The following is a 17,689-nucleotide window of genomic DNA, read 5'->3' on the forward strand; positions in this document are numbered from 1 at the left end:
TGTCCTTTTTATATGTGATTCTTTTTTTTTCTCTCCCTCTCTGTCCTAATCTTTTCTTTGTGATGACTTTACCGAGTCTAGGAATTTAAAGGTCTCAATGGGGCTACAGCCTATCTCTGAAAAACCTATTAGCTCGATTCAACCATTTGTCCCATGTGGTAGTTCTGTGTGTGTGATGCAGATATATGCAGGACCTTGACAGTTAGATGTGTCTCTTTAGCACAAAGCCTTTTACTCTAACACTGTCATTCTGGTCACCATTCATGTTATGTGCATTTAAGAAGGTGAAGAAATCACTAGACTGAGAAACTGGTATGTCTGTTGACATTGCACAATAGCTAAAGTCAAAAGCAGAACACTGAAAAGAAGTATACAACAGAGGTTGTTTTCCTAGTCACCCGACAAACTCTTGTTGAGCTGTTGAAGCGAGCCCCGTCTCCAGTCTGGCACCGTTTGGGCTGTTGACATCCGACAATGGCACAAGTCAGGCTAGTAAGCAGCTGATGGCATCAGAAGGAGACCTAGAAAGGAACTTTGTGGAAGACCAGATCACGTCTTTGTGTCAACAGAAAGATGCCAGCAATTTGATAATGAAAAGTGGAGGTAGAAGCAGGAGGAAATGAGAGGAAAGATTGTGTCTGTGGCGCTAAGAAAACTTGCTCAGCTTTAATAAGGCATTGCATGCTGTTTTTAGTTTGGTGCCACCTCTGAAAAACAACATACATGGAAGAATGGCTGCATTCTTTGGCAGGAAACAGTGAAAACAGAAGATAAGGAACTAGATAAACAAAAAAACAAAATTCTTGGCCTGTATTTCTGTTAAACTCAAACACAAAACAAGCCATGTTGTTTTCAACACTGAGATAATTTTCCTCAAAGAAAATTAAATTTTTATTGGCTTTTCCTCTCACTAACTGACCTCCATTGCAGTAGCATACCACTCTTCTCATGCCCTCCACTAGTAGTCAGGAAGCAGTAGCAGGCCTGGTGTGCGGCCCTGTGACGTCACTTCCTGTGCCGGTGAGGGAAGTGTATTTGCCGTGAGGTGTGAGGGCCGCCAGCGGAGCTGCCTGTGCTTCCAGTGCCAGCTTGAAGACATACAGTTGCTGTGTATCCCGCTGTTAAATTCAATCCAGATCCTGTGGAATTTGGCTCCCCCTGTTACCCCCCCCCAGCCATCCTTCTCCAACTCCTGCTCTCACTACTAGTCTTGCTCTGTTGGTCTCTTCCTCTCTCCGTTTCCCTCCTTGTGTGCTCCACTGCTGTGTCCTCTTCCAGTGAGGGTAGCTGAAACACGTGGTTTCTTTGAAGCAGCTCCGTGTGTGGAATTTGTATGTTTTGAGTGTGTGTTCTGTCTCTTGTCTGTTGTGTGTGTGTGTGCGCACTTAGAGCAGTAGCTGTTTTTGTGCCTCAAAATAAGGACCAGATCTTTTCCGATCCTGGCAAATTGTAGGGCTAGATGTTTTATTTTGATATGCCACTGCATGGATCTGTGCAGAGGTGTTCTGCCTTTGATCTGTTGTTGCTAACTTTTCTCTCTGTTGTGGGCAACCGTTCATTCCTTATGGCCTTGGTCTGTAACTCATATGGAATCTGGTTGCAGTGTGTGTGTGGTTTGAAAATAAGGCAACAGAATGATAAAGCTTATGCAAGTGACTACACAAGGAGGTAGTTAGGAAGAGAAGGAGGAGGTAGAGTGGTTGAATGTGCTAAGGAAGGCCATGCTAACACTATCAAGAGCTCTTTTTTTCTCAGGGCCAGGTTGGTCTGTGGCGCCGGGCATTCTGGGTACCCGTAGGGGTCAGGAGAAGCAAGTGTGAGCAACATTTGTACAGATGTTGTGTTATTTTTATAGCTCTACTCCATTTGCTGGGTGGCATTTCCTTCAGTGTTAACAACCAGGTTAACTGCACACAGACGTGCCCAAGGGACTCCAGCCAATTTTTTTATTGTTACGCTAACTCAAGCAATTTTTTTCCCTCCCCACCCCCCATCACCAAAAAAAAAACCCCACTCCTTCTTCATCTACCTAACTCCCTGAATTGAGCTTCACTCCCAAAACTCTATGTGCCTTGGTGAAGAAGGGATTTATGGGTCCTAGAAGGGAGAGTGGCAGAGCGGAGCGCAATAATGGTTTTACCTCTCAGAAGGTAGCTGTGCTAGGCTTCCACATGGGAGAGTGAAAGTGAGAACGACAGCCATTCTTCAGCCAGTCAGTCTCCCTGCTGACCACAGCCATCACAGCAAATGAGTGAAACAGAGCCTGGGAACAACCTGCAAAAGGACTGAAACTTAGCACACGTTTGGTCTTACTCAGAATGGGTGGATGTCAGGAGTTTAGTTGCAGCCTAACAGGGACTTTCTAACATATTTTGTATGTCATGATATAGACTTACTATATCATCCAACCTAAGACTGCCAGTAAGTATAGGGAAAGAAAATCCAAACCATGCAATATTGATGGTGTTAAGATAGTATTGATGAAATACCTTGTAGATAATTTGATATTTGGGGTATGACTGTGCTTTTTAGTTTTGTAAACATAAACTAGAGCATACTACCAGGTTCTGTAGTGCTTTCGCTTAAATGTAAATGTCCCCATCATAAATGCTCTTCTGTTCATATTAAGCAGGAGTTGGATTTGCCATTTTAATGACTTTCATTTAAACATTTGCTAATTAGCAAATATGTAAACACAAATTCACCTGATAACAATGGCATCAGTTTTGCACATACTTGGTTATAACCCAAATCACAAGTCTCTTATAAAAAGTATAAGAAAGACTAAGACTTTTGTAGCACATTCATCTGCAGCAGCTGCTTCTTGACATAAAAATACTGCAAGGCTTCCTTCAGGAATGAATTCAGAGTGGTCAGGACAGTGGGCCTGAGGTTGGCCAGCCAATATCTACTGTATATAAAGGGAGAAGCTGATTCAACATTTTCCATGGTTTAATGTGGCATGATAATTCTGGGAAGCTGTGATGAGAAATACGGGAATTTTCAAAAAGGCAACTAGTGTTTGACTTTGGTTTGATTTTTCTTTGGTTGGAAAGAAGAAGGATTAATATTTGACTCTGAATTTAAAAGCTGCTTCGTCCTCTTGCACTCATGCATGTGTATAAATAAACATTTCTGTGGTCAGCTCACCTGTAGAATGTTTTGGTTATACATGTCTTATTTTCACAATATCTTTTCATGTCCAGTGCATACCTAACAGGTGCTGTATGATTTTCTATGCAAGCTCCAGCAATTATTATTTTTATTTTCACCTTATTTGCATGTATTGCAATATTGTTATAGACTATAACTGTCTCTAGTAATTATAACATCTTCTTTCTGCTTCTTGTAGCTGACTCGTCAGAGGCTTGTGGATGCAGATGGGATCATCAATCCAGGAGCGTTCTACATCTATCTAACTGCCTGGGTCAGCAATGATCCTGTGGCATATGCTGCCTCACAGGCCAACATTCGACCACACCCTCCCGAGTGGCTCCACGACCGTACCGACTCCATGCCCGAGACACGCCTCAGCAGTAAGTCAGCATGTCATAAGTTCACAAAATATGGTACAATTGAGAACAGGATGACTTGTAATGCAATGGAATGGAGTTTTTTCTTTTACACTAGGAAGGAAATTTAGGTAATAATGTTGTTAGCTTCAATAAATGAAGCATTGCTGTAATTTGAAATCTTTAATACATACTTTCTGGATGGTACAGTTCAGCAAATTGCATTTACTAACAGCATAATGACATTTGAAGCCAAACTTCTGTGGGGCTCAATGGTCTCTCCAGCTTCTTTTAGGTTTCATCACGCAGCTGCTACACATGAGCAGTGTTTACCTCTTGTGGTTTGAGTTATTGCTCCTTGTCTGCCCCTTAGCTTTAAGTGAAGTAGTAGACTTTACTGCACCAACACCGTGTGGGCGCGTTTGTGTATGTGTTAGCTCAGGTTGCAAGGCTGAGGACCAAGACAGGGCTCACTGTGGTTTTTCTAATGGTGCCTGTGGTGAATGCTATAATCCTGGCTACCATGGGACCCTAGCATTATACACACACACACACATACACATATTATTAAGGCTAAGGCCTCAAACATGACACACACCCTGTTCTCATTTCCCTACCACACAGACAGACTGTAACTCACATAAAAGTACAGTCATGTTGTTTGATTGTAGTTTGTGATTTGGTAGTGCTCCACTGGGGAGGAAAATGATTGGATAACAAGGAGAGACTGTGTTTGGGTGGGAAGCACAATTGGATAACAAGCAGGAAGTCCTTTATAGGGGGGGAATATGATTGGATAAACAGCATGAACTGCTTGGCTGTGTGGGAGCCCCCCGGAGCAGCTCTGTACTGGCTAAAAGCCAACTAGTGTCCTAATGGAAATTTATAGGTCAGGTTTCAATGGGCCAAACCATGTTAGCAAGTGCTTCTGTGTGACCTTGCAGGCACTGTGGAATGTAACACACATTAGACAGTCAAAAAACAAGGATTTTTATGAGAAGATCAGATAGCTAGATTTGAGTGAATACACCATTTTGTCAGAACTAAAGATGCCCTGATAACAGAGTGACAGGCAGGTATGCATGTTTACGCATCTATGTTATGGTTTATGTGGTGGGGCGAAGTTTAGGGTGTGGTAATGGTGGTGATTCTGACATTGTAATTACTGTGAATCAACGTTAGCACTGACACTCTGCTGTGTCTGGAACTGATAGGCCCTCATTAGCCAGGCTGGCCCGCCGACTGGCTGGGCTTGAGTCAATAGAGCTCTGTTTCACAGTGCTCCGCCTACCCCCACAACACACACATACAGTCGCCCACAGTAGCTACTCTTGGAAAGAGTCGGATTAGTAAAGGAAAACCTTGATATTGGTGGTTTGGCTGAATAGCTGAATAATTTTTTGCAGATACACTAAATGTTCAGAGCCTAGTTCTAGTTAATCAGCCAAATCTGTAGGTGTCATTGCCACTTCAATAATGTTCTTCAGTAATCTATTTCTCAGAATCAAAATGTTAATATTAGTGCAGTTTTTGCTTCTAAGATTGCAAAGCTCAAATTGTCTCAGTTGGAGTCAAATAAAAATGATGAGGTGACTGTTGATGTGAAATATTGTAGAAATTAGGTAACATAATCAGACCTGGTCTTTTTTTGACTTATCCTCTCAATGTCTCTTTATTTAGTCCCAGCTGCTGAGCCCATCGAATACGCACAGTTCCCCTTCTACCTCAACGGGCTCCGGGAGACACCGCAGTTTGTGGAAGCCATTGAGAGCGTGCGGGCTATCTGCAGCAACTACAGCCGACAAGGCCTGCCCTCCTACCCCAATGGCTACCCTTTTCTGTTCTGGGAACAGTATGTTACTCTTCGCCACTGGCTCCTCCTGTCCATCAGTGTTGTACTCGCCTGCACCTTTCTGGTCTGTGCTCTCTTCCTGCTCAACCCATGGACCGCTGGCATCATAGTGAGTACTGGAGAAAACGAACAGACAATAGAAACAATAGAAAAAAAATGTGGCTGATATGGTCAAAGAACAGTATGTCTAGGACATAGACCTGTAAACAACAGTACAGACATGTCTGATGATTCTTAAGAATACACATGTACTTGCTGACCCTTTGTTGTTTTAGATAAACGTAACATCATGCTTGTTTGGTAATTTAATATTATGTCCTACTCTTCTCCCTTTACTATCTGCTTTTTCTGTGTGGTCCATAACGCATCTCAGAAATGAGAGTTGAAAAGGAGAACAGGGCTGCTGTGTGTTATTGTAGCCCCACTCACTGGTGTTTATCTTGTGGCATTTTGTTAGGCTAGTCTGTTTAGTCTAGTCCAACACTCCCAGCCACCAAAGCTGAAAAAAATGGAAAGAAGACACAAAGCTGCTCGAGCAACTTGCTCTCACTCTAAACCTATAAAAAGTCTGATTTTCTTTCCATCCTCTCCTCCATGCTCTCCCTCCTTGTCTCAAGAGCAGCTTCCAAGGATACATGCAAAGACGCATTTATATGCAGGGGCGAGTGCACAGGCACACAGTCATAGACATGTATATACTTGCAGGGGTATAGTATGAAAGTGTAAACATGCAGGTACATAATTCACACAGAAACACATACACAGAGCACTCTGGTTTTTCTCTGTGGTGAGCTGTATTTTACGACAGGCGCTGACCAGGCCACCTGCACCCTTACACAGTGGAGGAGGGGACCACATGGTCATCGTTCAGGCTTTACTAGCAAGATCAAGAGATAAGTTATGGAGAGGTGTCAAGTTTAGCCATTTGCTCTGTCCAAGACCACACCGCCACCAGCCCTAAAGCATCATACCTTCAAACCTTAAGCCCTTTCAGACTCTCTCAGCTGTATCTCCTGAAATCCATCTTAACCACATAGACATAGGCCTTGTTTATACCTTGTGTCTTGTCTTTAGATTTATGTTTCTAATCCACCCGATACTGGTCTCAATATCATCTAGAATGAGCACTTACGGTCTGGTTTTGCTTCCTATTCATGTTTTCAATTTAGAGTTATTTAAGGCTATCTGTGGAAAAACTTACTTGAGAGAAAAAAAAATCTGAATTGTGTGTCACAGGATATCTAGAAATACTAATTCTACAAAGATCCTAAAAGATAAAAATAGTCAACTCTAGTTGCAAGATTTATTGAAAATTTTTGACTGTCACCAGGACCTGATATTATCTTAGCATAGTGAACAGATCAGCCTGGATGCATTTGAGTGTGAAGCGTAAACAGAGCCATATACGACATTATAGATAAATAACCACGAATACCCCAGATGCATTTCTCCATGCTCGGTGGCTTCCTCCACAGCACACCTCAGCTATCTTCAAAGGATTTGGGCCCCGTGTAACTTGACACCTGTCAGCTGATAATGGCATTTACTCTCAGCTTCTGTCCCACTCTGCTCTGAAGCTTCCACACACAACCCAACACACACACAAATTTGACCCATAGTATGGTGTACTGTCTAACATCTCAGATGTTTTCCTACCACTTTGGATAGAAGGTATAACCCTAATCCTGAGGATGCAAACACAGACAAGAAAAACACATCTGTGATATGAAAAACTTGCATTCATTTTTTCCAAAAAAGGAGACAGATGTTCAGGAAGTCAAATGCTTGTAAAGACTGTTTTATACCAACCATATAAACATATTAGTATTTTTTCCTTAAAATCTGTATCAACCAAAATTATGAAACAATTAACTGCACATTAACTATTTGCTTTATTTGATTTTGGATCTTGAGTCACGTCCAGGTATGACATGACTTTTCATTTTGTTCCGTTCAACTGCCTACCTTTTTCACAGAAGCTCTTCTTTTCCCTTCAGGTGTTGGTGCTGTCTCTCATGACTGTGGAGCTGTTTGGCTTCATGGGTTTGATGGGAATCAAGCTGAGCGCCGTCCCTGTGGTCATTCTCATTGCCTCTGTGGGCATTGGAGTAGAGTTCACCGTCCACGTGGCCCTGGTAGGAATACACACCTAAACATCCATACCAGTAAAATAAACAGGGTCACTGTATAGCTAATGTCAGGTCAGTTCTGAGCTAATGTATAATCAATCCACATGAAAAATAAAATCCTAAAGTAGGTTTATAATTACAAAGTGGAAGTTTTTTGGCTTGAATACTTTTTTTTAATTTAGTGAACCCAATGCGAATGAGACATACATGTGTCTGTGTGATTTGTAGGCATTCCTGACAGCCATAGGGGATCGTCACAAGCGAGCAGTGTTGGCATTGGAGCACATGTTCGCGCCAGTGCTTGACGGGGCCTTTTCCACCTTATTAGGTGTCCTGATGCTTGCAGGCTCTGAGTTTGATTTTATTGTCAGGTGAGTACGGAATCACAACCTGATAAGAAAATCCTGGATTCCTGAATATATGAGCACACAACAACTCTTATAAAGGCTATTGCATGGTGTGTATATGGTCTGTAGACCATGCCTCAACCCGTATGTCACACAGGAATCTACCTGAGACACCAATCGTGCATGAGGGTTTGCTCCCTGTTTGCTCCCTCAGTTTCGTTCTTGCCTTCCACCCACATCTCCATTTCATACTTTCTGTAAATCTCATCCCTTTTTCAGCTACTCTTAGTAAACCTGTTTATGTCCATTTCTTAAGAACCTTTATACGCATATTTCTCTACTGTCCTCTGTGTCCTCCTTCTCATTTTCTTCTGAGCGTCTCTCATGCATTACATTAGGGGAAAGCAGGAGAAGGATGTACAATTGAAGGTCAGGAGAGGGAGGAGGGCTAGGAAGTAGTAGCTGGAGAAGCAGTGAAAGACAGTAAAAGAGAGTGAGGGAGAGAGAGGGCGAACAGGAACGTCCTCTGGTTTTTGTAATCTCCCTCAGCTAGTTTAACTGCCCTCGCTCGACGTTTATAAGCAAGGGAAGGAATAACGGGGTGGGGGTAAGAGGGCGGTTGTGGAAAGATAGGAGGAGTGGAAATTAAAACCGACACACCGTGGGTGCTCTGCATTGCTGGGTCCCTTTTGTGTGTGTGCTCTCGTAAGTATCAGAGAGAAAGTTGTGACCACCTGCCATACAAGGGAAGAAAATTAATGATTCTGTAAATTCTCAAGTCTGGAGTATTATGAAAAGTTTCCACTGAGCTCAGTGAATAATTTAAAGGCTCTTACGTGGCTATATCTGCACACATCCTTGGTAGGAGCTAGATGAGGTAGCTGTATAATTTGTTAAACCTCCTTTAAGAAAAGGGAGCTCTAAAATCCATGACATCTGCAACCACACAAATCCTGTCATGTGCACAGGCCTGCTTTCATGCATGCACAGCCAGACACACACAGTCCCTCTCATTTACCCACATGCCCCGACCTGCTCACTGACCTTGTAATCATGGGGGTCAATGATGGTGTGCCTTCCAGTCAGTCAGTCACACACACACACACTCAAGTGAGATGCATACAAACAGACACACAAACACAGGCTTATAGACCTTCTCTCCTCATTTCCAGTGGTGTTCTCTGGTTTCTGGCTCAGTCCCGGACCTCCATTTAAAGGTTCTGTTGTTGTCTGATCAAACAAGGCAGCGCCCCAAGACAGTGCAATAACAACAGGCCTAGCTCGTATTTTTCTACTTGCACTGAAAGAAATGTTTCCCTGACTTTCTCCATCAGCCATGTGAATGTTTTCACTCTAAACAGCCCGGCAGGGCACTCCGCCTGGTATGTGGGCTGCGAGTGTGTGTGTATACATGTATGTGCAAATTGTGTGTCTGAAATTGATGTGGCGTTTACTGTTCCTGGTGTGTATGGAAATGCTAGCCATAGCGATGACACAATTATTTCAGTTACACCCAGAAACAATTCGCTTCATCTAATGAAAGTCGATGAAGGATACTAATGTATATTCAGTATACTCAGTGCCGTTGGAGGACTTTCTGTAAAGGTTTGAAGGTGGAGTGATGTAAACTGACCACTCCAGTATTCCCTATTCCAATTACCTGAAGGTGCTAAATACCTAAATACCACCAGTTTAATTTCTCTCTCTGTAGGTTAGATCTGATCTGTCTCATCTTGTGTTATTTACAAGACAGTGAAGTAGGTTAGAAAACCAAAGAAAAGGAAAACTGCGAAACGAAAGATTTTTTAGGTGAAGCACAAAGAAACACCACAGAATAGTGTCAATAGTAATTGTTATTGATATTTGAGGTAAGTTAAGATAATTATTTCTAGGTTTTTGATTTGTTGTATGCTAGAACATGTTGCGCGCGCGCATACACAAACACACACACACACACACATTTTGTTATAAACACATGTGCAAAGATTAGTTATGAATGTGAAGTCAGTCTGATGCCTGACTACCAGGCCAGCATACCTGTGCATCTATATGTAAGTTGCATGCTTACACCCAGACACACACCACCAGTACGGTCATGAGTCAAGTACAGGGGTTCATGGTTCATCGGTGTGTGCCTGATAACCTGAGAGCTTCCACTAGAGAATCAAGAAAGGAGGAAAGCCTTCCCTAATGAAGGGAGCAGGATTGGAAAGAGAGACCAAGAGGGATTTGGAGTGGATATTGGGGGGTCTTACCTGATACATTGGAGATTTAATTAGACAGAGGGGATTGTGGAGTGTCCGGGAATTTCACAGGGGCTTAGCTAGAAAGAAGGGAGAGAAAAGTGAGGCAGAGAAGAGAGAGAGAGAAATAAAAGAGAGGGAGAGAGGCCAGGGAGGGGTGGCGCTCTGAGGGTCCCCTTCTCTTCTTCCTAGACTAAATTGTTTAAATTCTATACCCTTCACTTCATTTGTTTGCTCTCCCTCTCATTTTTTTTTAGAGCCAGAGAGGAGCGAGAGAGGCCCCTGTCCTCTCGTGCCCCCCCAATGTTCCCTTTACCCGCCTCTCATCCCCCCCCCCCCCCCTTTTTTACCCTCTCTTGCCCCTTCCCCCTCCCTTCACATTCCTCACTGCTTTGTTTTCTCCATGTTTGCTTATACACCACACACCCTAGAGAGAGTACCCTCGCCCCCAATAAACCCCCCACCCTCCTCTTTTTTTCTTTCTTCCCATGCCTTTGAATTAACCAGCCCAGGCTAATTATGATTCCCTTTTCTTTTCTCTCTGCGGCTTCCTTAAGACTAACCCTCTTTGGCAGGACTTAGAAACACACAAGGTACATTTCTGTTTTGCTCCTCAGAACCACTTTGCTTGTCTTCCTGTCTGTGGGGGGTTTATATATGTGTGCGTGTTTGGGGAGTGGATGGATGTCTTTGTATAAAGTATTATTTCGGGAATGTGTAATGGGTGATCTTGCACAAGTCTCTCCACGTCTAAACCTCTGTGGTTTGCACAGGTATTTTCTTTGTTTTTTTCCCCTGCTCTGTTTTTCATGTCTGCCTGTGTGTGACAGAAACTGGTGTCTTTGGTCACATTAGGAAATTGTACCATGTCTTTAGCTTATACTTTTAATACACCTTTTCACATTGCATCACAGAGGTGGAAAAATTGACACTTTGCATGCAGTGTGTTTCATACTTTAAGTTTATTTCTCACATTGAACTCTCTTGTGTATGTGTGTTGTTTTGCAGGTATTTCTTTGCAGTGCTGGCCATCCTAACAGTTCTTGGAGTATTGAATGGATTGGTCCTTCTCCCAGTATTACTATCATACTTTGGGCCTTATCCAGAGGTAAGATTTAAAAAAAACAAAACAATTTAATCTAAGTTGATGAGAAACTTTGATTCAAAAGTGATTCTGTTTTTCTGATCTTACTGCTGCTTTTTTACATTTTCTTTTCTCACCTCTCAGGTATCCCCAATTGATGGTCGTAGCCGGTTACCCACTCCGTCCCAGGAGGCCCCTCCTCCTGTGGTCCACTTCTCTGTTCGTCCCCACCATACCACCAGCTCTGGTGCAGCCTCGGACTCGTCAGACTCAGAGTACAGCTCAAACACCACAGCGTCTGGTGTAAGCCAGGAGCTGCAAAACTACAACGTAGCCTCACACAGAGGACAAACTCGAGCTGAGGAGCAGCAGTACCACCCCCAGACCAGCAGAGGCAGAGCAGTCAGGACAGAAGGCGAAAGGGGAACAGGATTAGGGCACAGGCGCACAGCCAGACAGTCTAATGCTCCTTTTTCTGTGTCTTCGGTAAGAAAATGTCAAATTTCAGTTTTTCTCTCGTTTCTCACATTATGGAAATAAACATCTTATTTTGTTCTACAGTCTGTCTCCTCTCAGGGTTGTGACTCTCAGCGCAACAGCAGCAGGGACCCCAAGAGCCAGCTGCACTGGCAGGCCCGGCCCCCAGCCCATCCGCGCATGGACGCTTTTGAAACTGCTACTGAGGCTGGGGGTCATTATGGCTCTCATAGCCATAGAGAACATTCAGCAAGCCACAGAGCCCGCTCTTCTCACAACCAACAGCCTAACCACCACCTCCCGCATCCCCCCACTAACCCCACCGCTTACTGCCAGCCCATTACAACAGTAACAGCATCAGCTTCCGTCACTGTTGCCGTTCACCCAGCCTCCATGTCCAATCAGAGCCCACCCGCTTCATCTTACCCAGGATACACTGCAGCAAATAGTTGCTGCTCTTCAGGGCCAACAGAGGCTGAGCCCGTCTTCACAGACCCACATGTGCCACTGGACACCCACACAGGAGCCAGGGGAGTCAAGGTGGACGTGATGGAGCTCCAAGATTTGGAGTTGGCAGCTGAGAGCAACAGTAGCAGACAGGATAGCTGAGGGGAGCTCTCAGACGCCCGGACACAACAACTGTCCTTTCAGAAAAGTCTATTTCATCATAGATTATAGACTGTTTCATTGACAGTGCAACGTTGTGGAGAACTGAAGTACAATGGCCAAAGATGGACTTCTCTATTTCTCAGCAGATGACCCAGCCTGGCACAGACCGGGCCAGCACAGCATAATCCAGCAATGTTTGCTCCCGGCCCTAAGCAGCAACAAACTTTCCAGTGTTACCATCATGGTGCTCATTCTTACTGTAATCCAGTGGACTATTGTCTTAGATATTTCTACCTATATTTAAAAGATGTATACATATGTAAATATATACAAAAAGTAGCTATAATTTTGGAGCTGTACTCCTCATGTTAACAGACTGGGGCTGCCATTTTATATGGTGTGTGTGTGTGTGTGTGTGTCTGTTTGTGTGTCTGTTTGTGTGTGTGTGTGTGTGTGTGTGTGTGTGTGTGTGTGTGTGTGTGTGTGTGTGTGTTTGTGTGCGCATGTGCATAAGTGCGTGAGAGAGAGAGATAGGAGATAGATCAGTCTGATTACTGTTCACTCATCTGTGGATCTGTGCCATCAGGAAGCTTCATCTGGACAAAAATACCAGTCAGCATTCACTGTTGCTGCTCAAAATACTTTTTTAAATAATACATTTATGACTATGCAAATTTCTCCTTAAACAAAGGAAGTGATCTGTCTACATATACGTGTGTGTGTGTGTGTGTGTGTGTGTGTGTGTGTGTGTGTGTGTGTGTGTGTGTGTGTGTGTCATAGGTGTGTTTAGGGCTGTATAATGTGAAACAGCCGCATTATTTTTGGGCTTATACATTGGATACATTCTCAGAACAGACGAACATTTACACTCGCTTAAAACATGAGTGAAATTGTTAGAATTATCAAACAGGGCTACGGTATATATATATATATATATATATATATATGTGTGTGTGTGTGTGCGCGTGTGTGTGTGTTTGTTATTATATAAAGGTACGCATGATAAACTATAATTTTTTTTTTATCACAAACCTGTGGTAGTTGCAAAACAATTACTGTTTAACTTGACACGCTATGCGTGCTATTTAAGATGAGCAGATATGAAGAAATTTAAAAGTTTTTTGTTTTGTTTGGTTTTGTTTTTTTAGTTATCGCCTCTGCATTAGAACCTGTTTCTGCTCAGCTTTGTATCACTGTCTGTTCGGCTGCTCTCTGGTTGAATTTTACTGTAAAGGTTATGTATTGTTTATCCCTAGCAGGCTCAAACAGGCTCTGCCTTGTATACTGATATACAAGCAGTAAACCCACCTCACAAGCTCACTCTGCCATTACAGGGACATTGCTATTACTGATTCTGGAACAGGGTCAACACTGGGTGCTATGTCTGCACCCAAAGTGTCTAGTGGATAAGCTAAAACTCAGACTGTATACTGTACAATCCAATTCAACATGGCACTTGACTGCATTTAAACTTCATTGCCTCTGGTAGCTCTTTCTTTCTGTCCAACCAATAAGCTAGTCAATGCAGCCTGCTAAGGGCTAAGCCCTATATGGCCTGAAAATGTGCTCTATGTCTGCCTCAGTGTACAGGTGTATAAACATTTTGTGTGTTTGAATTCATCCTCTTATCATGTCCCAGTTTTCCTTTAGTGACAGTACAGTCAACTGGTCTTAATTTGGACCCAGCCCAGCCGTCCCCCTCAGCTCATAAAAATCCACAACATAACACCATGACACAAATTGGATGTCTCCTTTAAACTGCCAAATGGCACTGCTCAGAACCTCAGGAGGGTCACGTCACCAGCTTCTTTCTCTACTTTTCTCTACCCCACCCCCCTGCCTCAGTTCAGACCCAGGCACCTTTGACTCTCTCGCTCATCCCCTCCATACCTCAGTTTAAACACTTACTTCCTGTTGAATACATGTAGCTTGCAGTTTTACTCATCCACTGTTATGTCAGCTGCTTGCATGAAATAGGTTATGTTTTTTGTTTAATTTTTTTAAATTTTGTTTTCTCCCAGTGCCACATTGGCAGAAGTGGAGAAAATCATAGCTGGCAACTATTTTATTCATTTTTATTATTTTTTTTTCAACATTCAACTGCGATATTTATATTTTTGTAATATAAAATATGTTGTTTTTTTTTCTTTCATTACTGTTGTGATGCCAGTGGATAACAAATGCAGGGATTTTTATGTTTATTGAAAAAAACACTATTACCCATTATTGGATTTTGATCTGTATAAAGTGCGTACTAATGTTAAATAGGATAAAAGAGTATATAACATTTTACTAAAGGTCTCATCATAGCTCTTAGAGGATTTTAAAAGGAAAAAAAAAACAGTGGTTCTTTCAAACTGCCATTTTGGTCTCAGTTGGCATGGATGTATGCTGTTTTCAGTTACAAAGAAAAATGTATGCCATATAATTTATTTATATGAAAATTTATTTTTGTAGTGTACATAGTAGTTGTCAAGGTATTTGACAAAAGTATATTTTTAAAGAGTTTATATGTAATGATATACCATAAAAAAACCTTAAGGTGCACACTTTCATTGCTAACTGTCTTGTGAGACAACATCAACACCTCCCCTTCAGTATTATGTTCCAATTATTGGAGAGAGACAGCTTTTTCTATGGATTTGTCAAAGGCTAGCCATGAAAGTAGAAAACTGTACTAGCTCTCTAAATATTAATGTTCAAACACTGATAGAATTCTAACAAATAAAAATATTATAACTTATTTGTCTCTGTTCATAATGTTAATAAATGAAAACTTAAAACAACTGTTTTGGTCTGACTGAGTTGTTTCAAAAGGAATCTCTACTCTAACTAACGTACAGTGTTTAACATATTGACACATATATCTACAGCCCTTCAATTCAGTTTGTATAGTACGAAATCACCATAAAAACCATCTCAAGGCACTTTACATAGAACCCAAGAAATCCCTTATGGACAAGCATGTGGAGAGTTTTGCAGTGGAGAGTAGCATGCCTGACAAATGGTTCAAGACCACATGAGTCATCTGTAACTATAAGCTTTGTCAAAAAGGAACATTTTAAGTCTAACCTTAAGTTTATGCCTCCTGAACCCAGACTGGAAGCTGGTTCCACTGGAGAGGAGCTTGATCGCTAAAGGCTCAGCCTCCCATTCTACTTTTGGAGACTCTTAAGAACCACGATATAGACCTGCACTCTAAGAACAAAGTGATGAAGGAGCTTGAGCATTAAGGGTTTTGTATGTAGAGAAATTTTATTCTAAATTTTACAGGGAGCCAATAAAGAGAGGATAGTATATAAGAGATATGATCTCTCTTGCTAGTTCCTGTCAGAATTCTGGTTACTCCATCCTTTCCTCTTTCCGGCCACCTCTCTTCCTTCCCTGCATAGTGTCAAAACTCTGACATCTGTTCAAGAGCCCTGCAGTCCTCTCCAGCAGCCCACTCAGCTCTGCCCTTACACCTCCCACCTCCACTCTCTGTTCCATATGATTTTGATTGACAGCTTTATAGACTGCAAGGAAATTGGTTGTAGTTACAATGCAGCTGGCCTGTTCTGAGTAATGAAAAAGAGCATGCAGCTTTGACTTTGCTGCACTGATGGTGAGAGAACAAAAGTGCTTGTCAACTGTATGGGTGGCAACTATTTATTCTCATACATGAAGGCTGTAAGAGAAAATTTTAGATTTTGTGCTGTGTGTGAAACTAAGAGCTAAAGTATTTGAAATAAAATACAATTAAGTCTTAAAAGCTGCAACAAATTTCTGCAATGTAGAAAAATCTGTTTTGCAAATATCCAGCTGGGTCCTTTCTGCTCCTCCTCATTACAAATAGAGGATCACTTCCAAGCCCCAATCTCAACCTGGACATTAAGGAGGCAGAGGAACTCACTGACTCTGGATCAGCAGGCATATCATTATCTTTTAAAGCCAATAAAGGCACAATACTCTGCTGCATGCCATCCAACAAATGCAAAGAGGCAGGCTGACGTCTTACTATATTTGTCATGGTACCTATATGTCATATTTAAATCAGATATTTTTTGTGGCACCTACATAACATATTTCAAGTTAATGGGCTCCAGGTTGATAATGAATGTTTCCTGTATCTGGCTTCTCAGACAACATCAAGGAGTTCGAAAGGATAGAATAATGGAGGGAGGATGAAAAGTGAAGAGAGAAGAGGAAGTAGTTAAGAAATTCCCTCTCTTGTGGATTAATGCACTGTTCACGGGATGCAGACTGGCTGACAATGAAGCGAATATGTACCACACTATCTTATTTTGCTTTATTTCTTAGCTTAAATCTACATGTGTGAATTAAAGCGAAAGGGAATTATTGAGTTTTCTGTTCCAGTCCTTCTGTTTATCTGTCTACTTACTTCTCCCTCTTTCCATTTCTCACTCGTTCACTGGAAAGCTTGTCCATCATCACTTTCCGGGAGAGCTAAACTCTCTGAGTGTATACGCTCTTCAGCATGAATGATTGCTCTGTTGACATGACTGCCAGATTTACACATTCTTTATAAAAAAAAAATGAGTTTAAGAATAAATCTGCAGGAAGCATCACATGGTGTGTTGAACGCAGATTCAGACAAGTGGAGGGTGGGGGGTGGGTTACCTTTGAGGCCTCACAGACACCTTGAAAACCATTCAGCTCTGGATACGTGTGTGCTTTTTGTGTGTTGATGTGTGTGTGTGTGTGCGCGCTAAATATGAAGCTACAGACTTAGCTTAGCATAAAAAGTCAGGTGGAAATAGTGGATTTTATTCAACTTTAGCAAAGTCAGCTCACAACTGGCTGTTATATACTCTGGTTTACACTGAAGATGATAAACAAAAATGAGCATGGTATTTATTTTTGTCTTTTATTTCTCAGCATGTGAATAAGTTCATTTCCACTAATGTGAAAATTGCCACAAAATTCACTGTAAGCACAAAATGCTTAATTACAAAAAATGAAAAGGCTTTGATGGCAAGTGGCTCATTTCTGCCATCGTAACAAAACATAAATTTCTCCTATTCTATTCTCATACAGTATGTTCTATCAGCAGTCTCAAAGTGGGTGGTTTTGGTGCTGGTGTTCAGTCCCACCCAGGGACATGTTTGACTTGGCTGGCTGTTTTGTCTCCCACAGAGGGAGTGCATTCTTCCTACAAGATCGATCCAGAAGAATGTGGGGCCCAAGTCCCTAATGGCCAGACTTACATAAGCTTATCTTTAAAGAACAGTTCTTCAAGTTGCAGTGATAAATGACAAGAAAATAGCCCCTATGAGAATTTTGTGAGAAATATACTTGACATCTGACACACTGGAAAGAGTACAAATATCAGCATGCATTTGCTGACTGTATATCTGTGCTGAATTCAGTAGTGCTGTAAAAGCATTTGTCTTCTCTTCTCACCCTTTCTCTTAATCTCTACTTGGCTTTATGTCT

The 17,689-nt window shown here is 42.1% G+C and overlaps 1 protein-coding gene across 2 annotated transcripts in view; it reads left to right on the top strand.

The window, feature by feature from the left end:
* ptch1 (patched 1) overlaps nt 1-14,996 on the top strand; it is a 46,888-nt gene extending 31,892 nt beyond the window's left edge. Inside the window, exons 17-23 of one of the 2 annotated variants that reach the window (XM_026321862.1) lie at nt 3,353-3,536; nt 5,193-5,473; nt 7,362-7,499; nt 7,722-7,864; nt 11,092-11,191; nt 11,312-11,653; nt 11,729-14,996. In XM_026321862.1, the coding sequence (XP_026177647.1) occupies nt 3,353-3,536; nt 5,193-5,473; nt 7,362-7,499; nt 7,722-7,864; nt 11,092-11,191; nt 11,312-11,653; nt 11,729-12,253 (1,713 nt within the window). In that variant the 3' untranslated portion in view covers nt 12,254-14,996. Of the gene's footprint in view, nt 1-3,352; nt 3,537-5,192; nt 5,474-6,172; nt 6,565-7,361; nt 7,500-7,721; nt 7,865-11,091; nt 11,192-11,311; nt 11,654-11,728 lie in introns of those variants that run through there. The other variant, XM_026321863.1, reaches the window with a different exon arrangement.
* Nucleotides 14,997-17,689: the final 2,693 nt, after the last annotated feature.

The sequence above is a fragment of the Mastacembelus armatus genome, chromosome 9, assembly GCF_900324485.2.
Source record: "Mastacembelus armatus chromosome 9, fMasArm1.2, whole genome shotgun sequence".
Classification (NCBI taxonomy): Eukaryota; Metazoa; Chordata; class Actinopteri; order Synbranchiformes; family Mastacembelidae; genus Mastacembelus; species Mastacembelus armatus.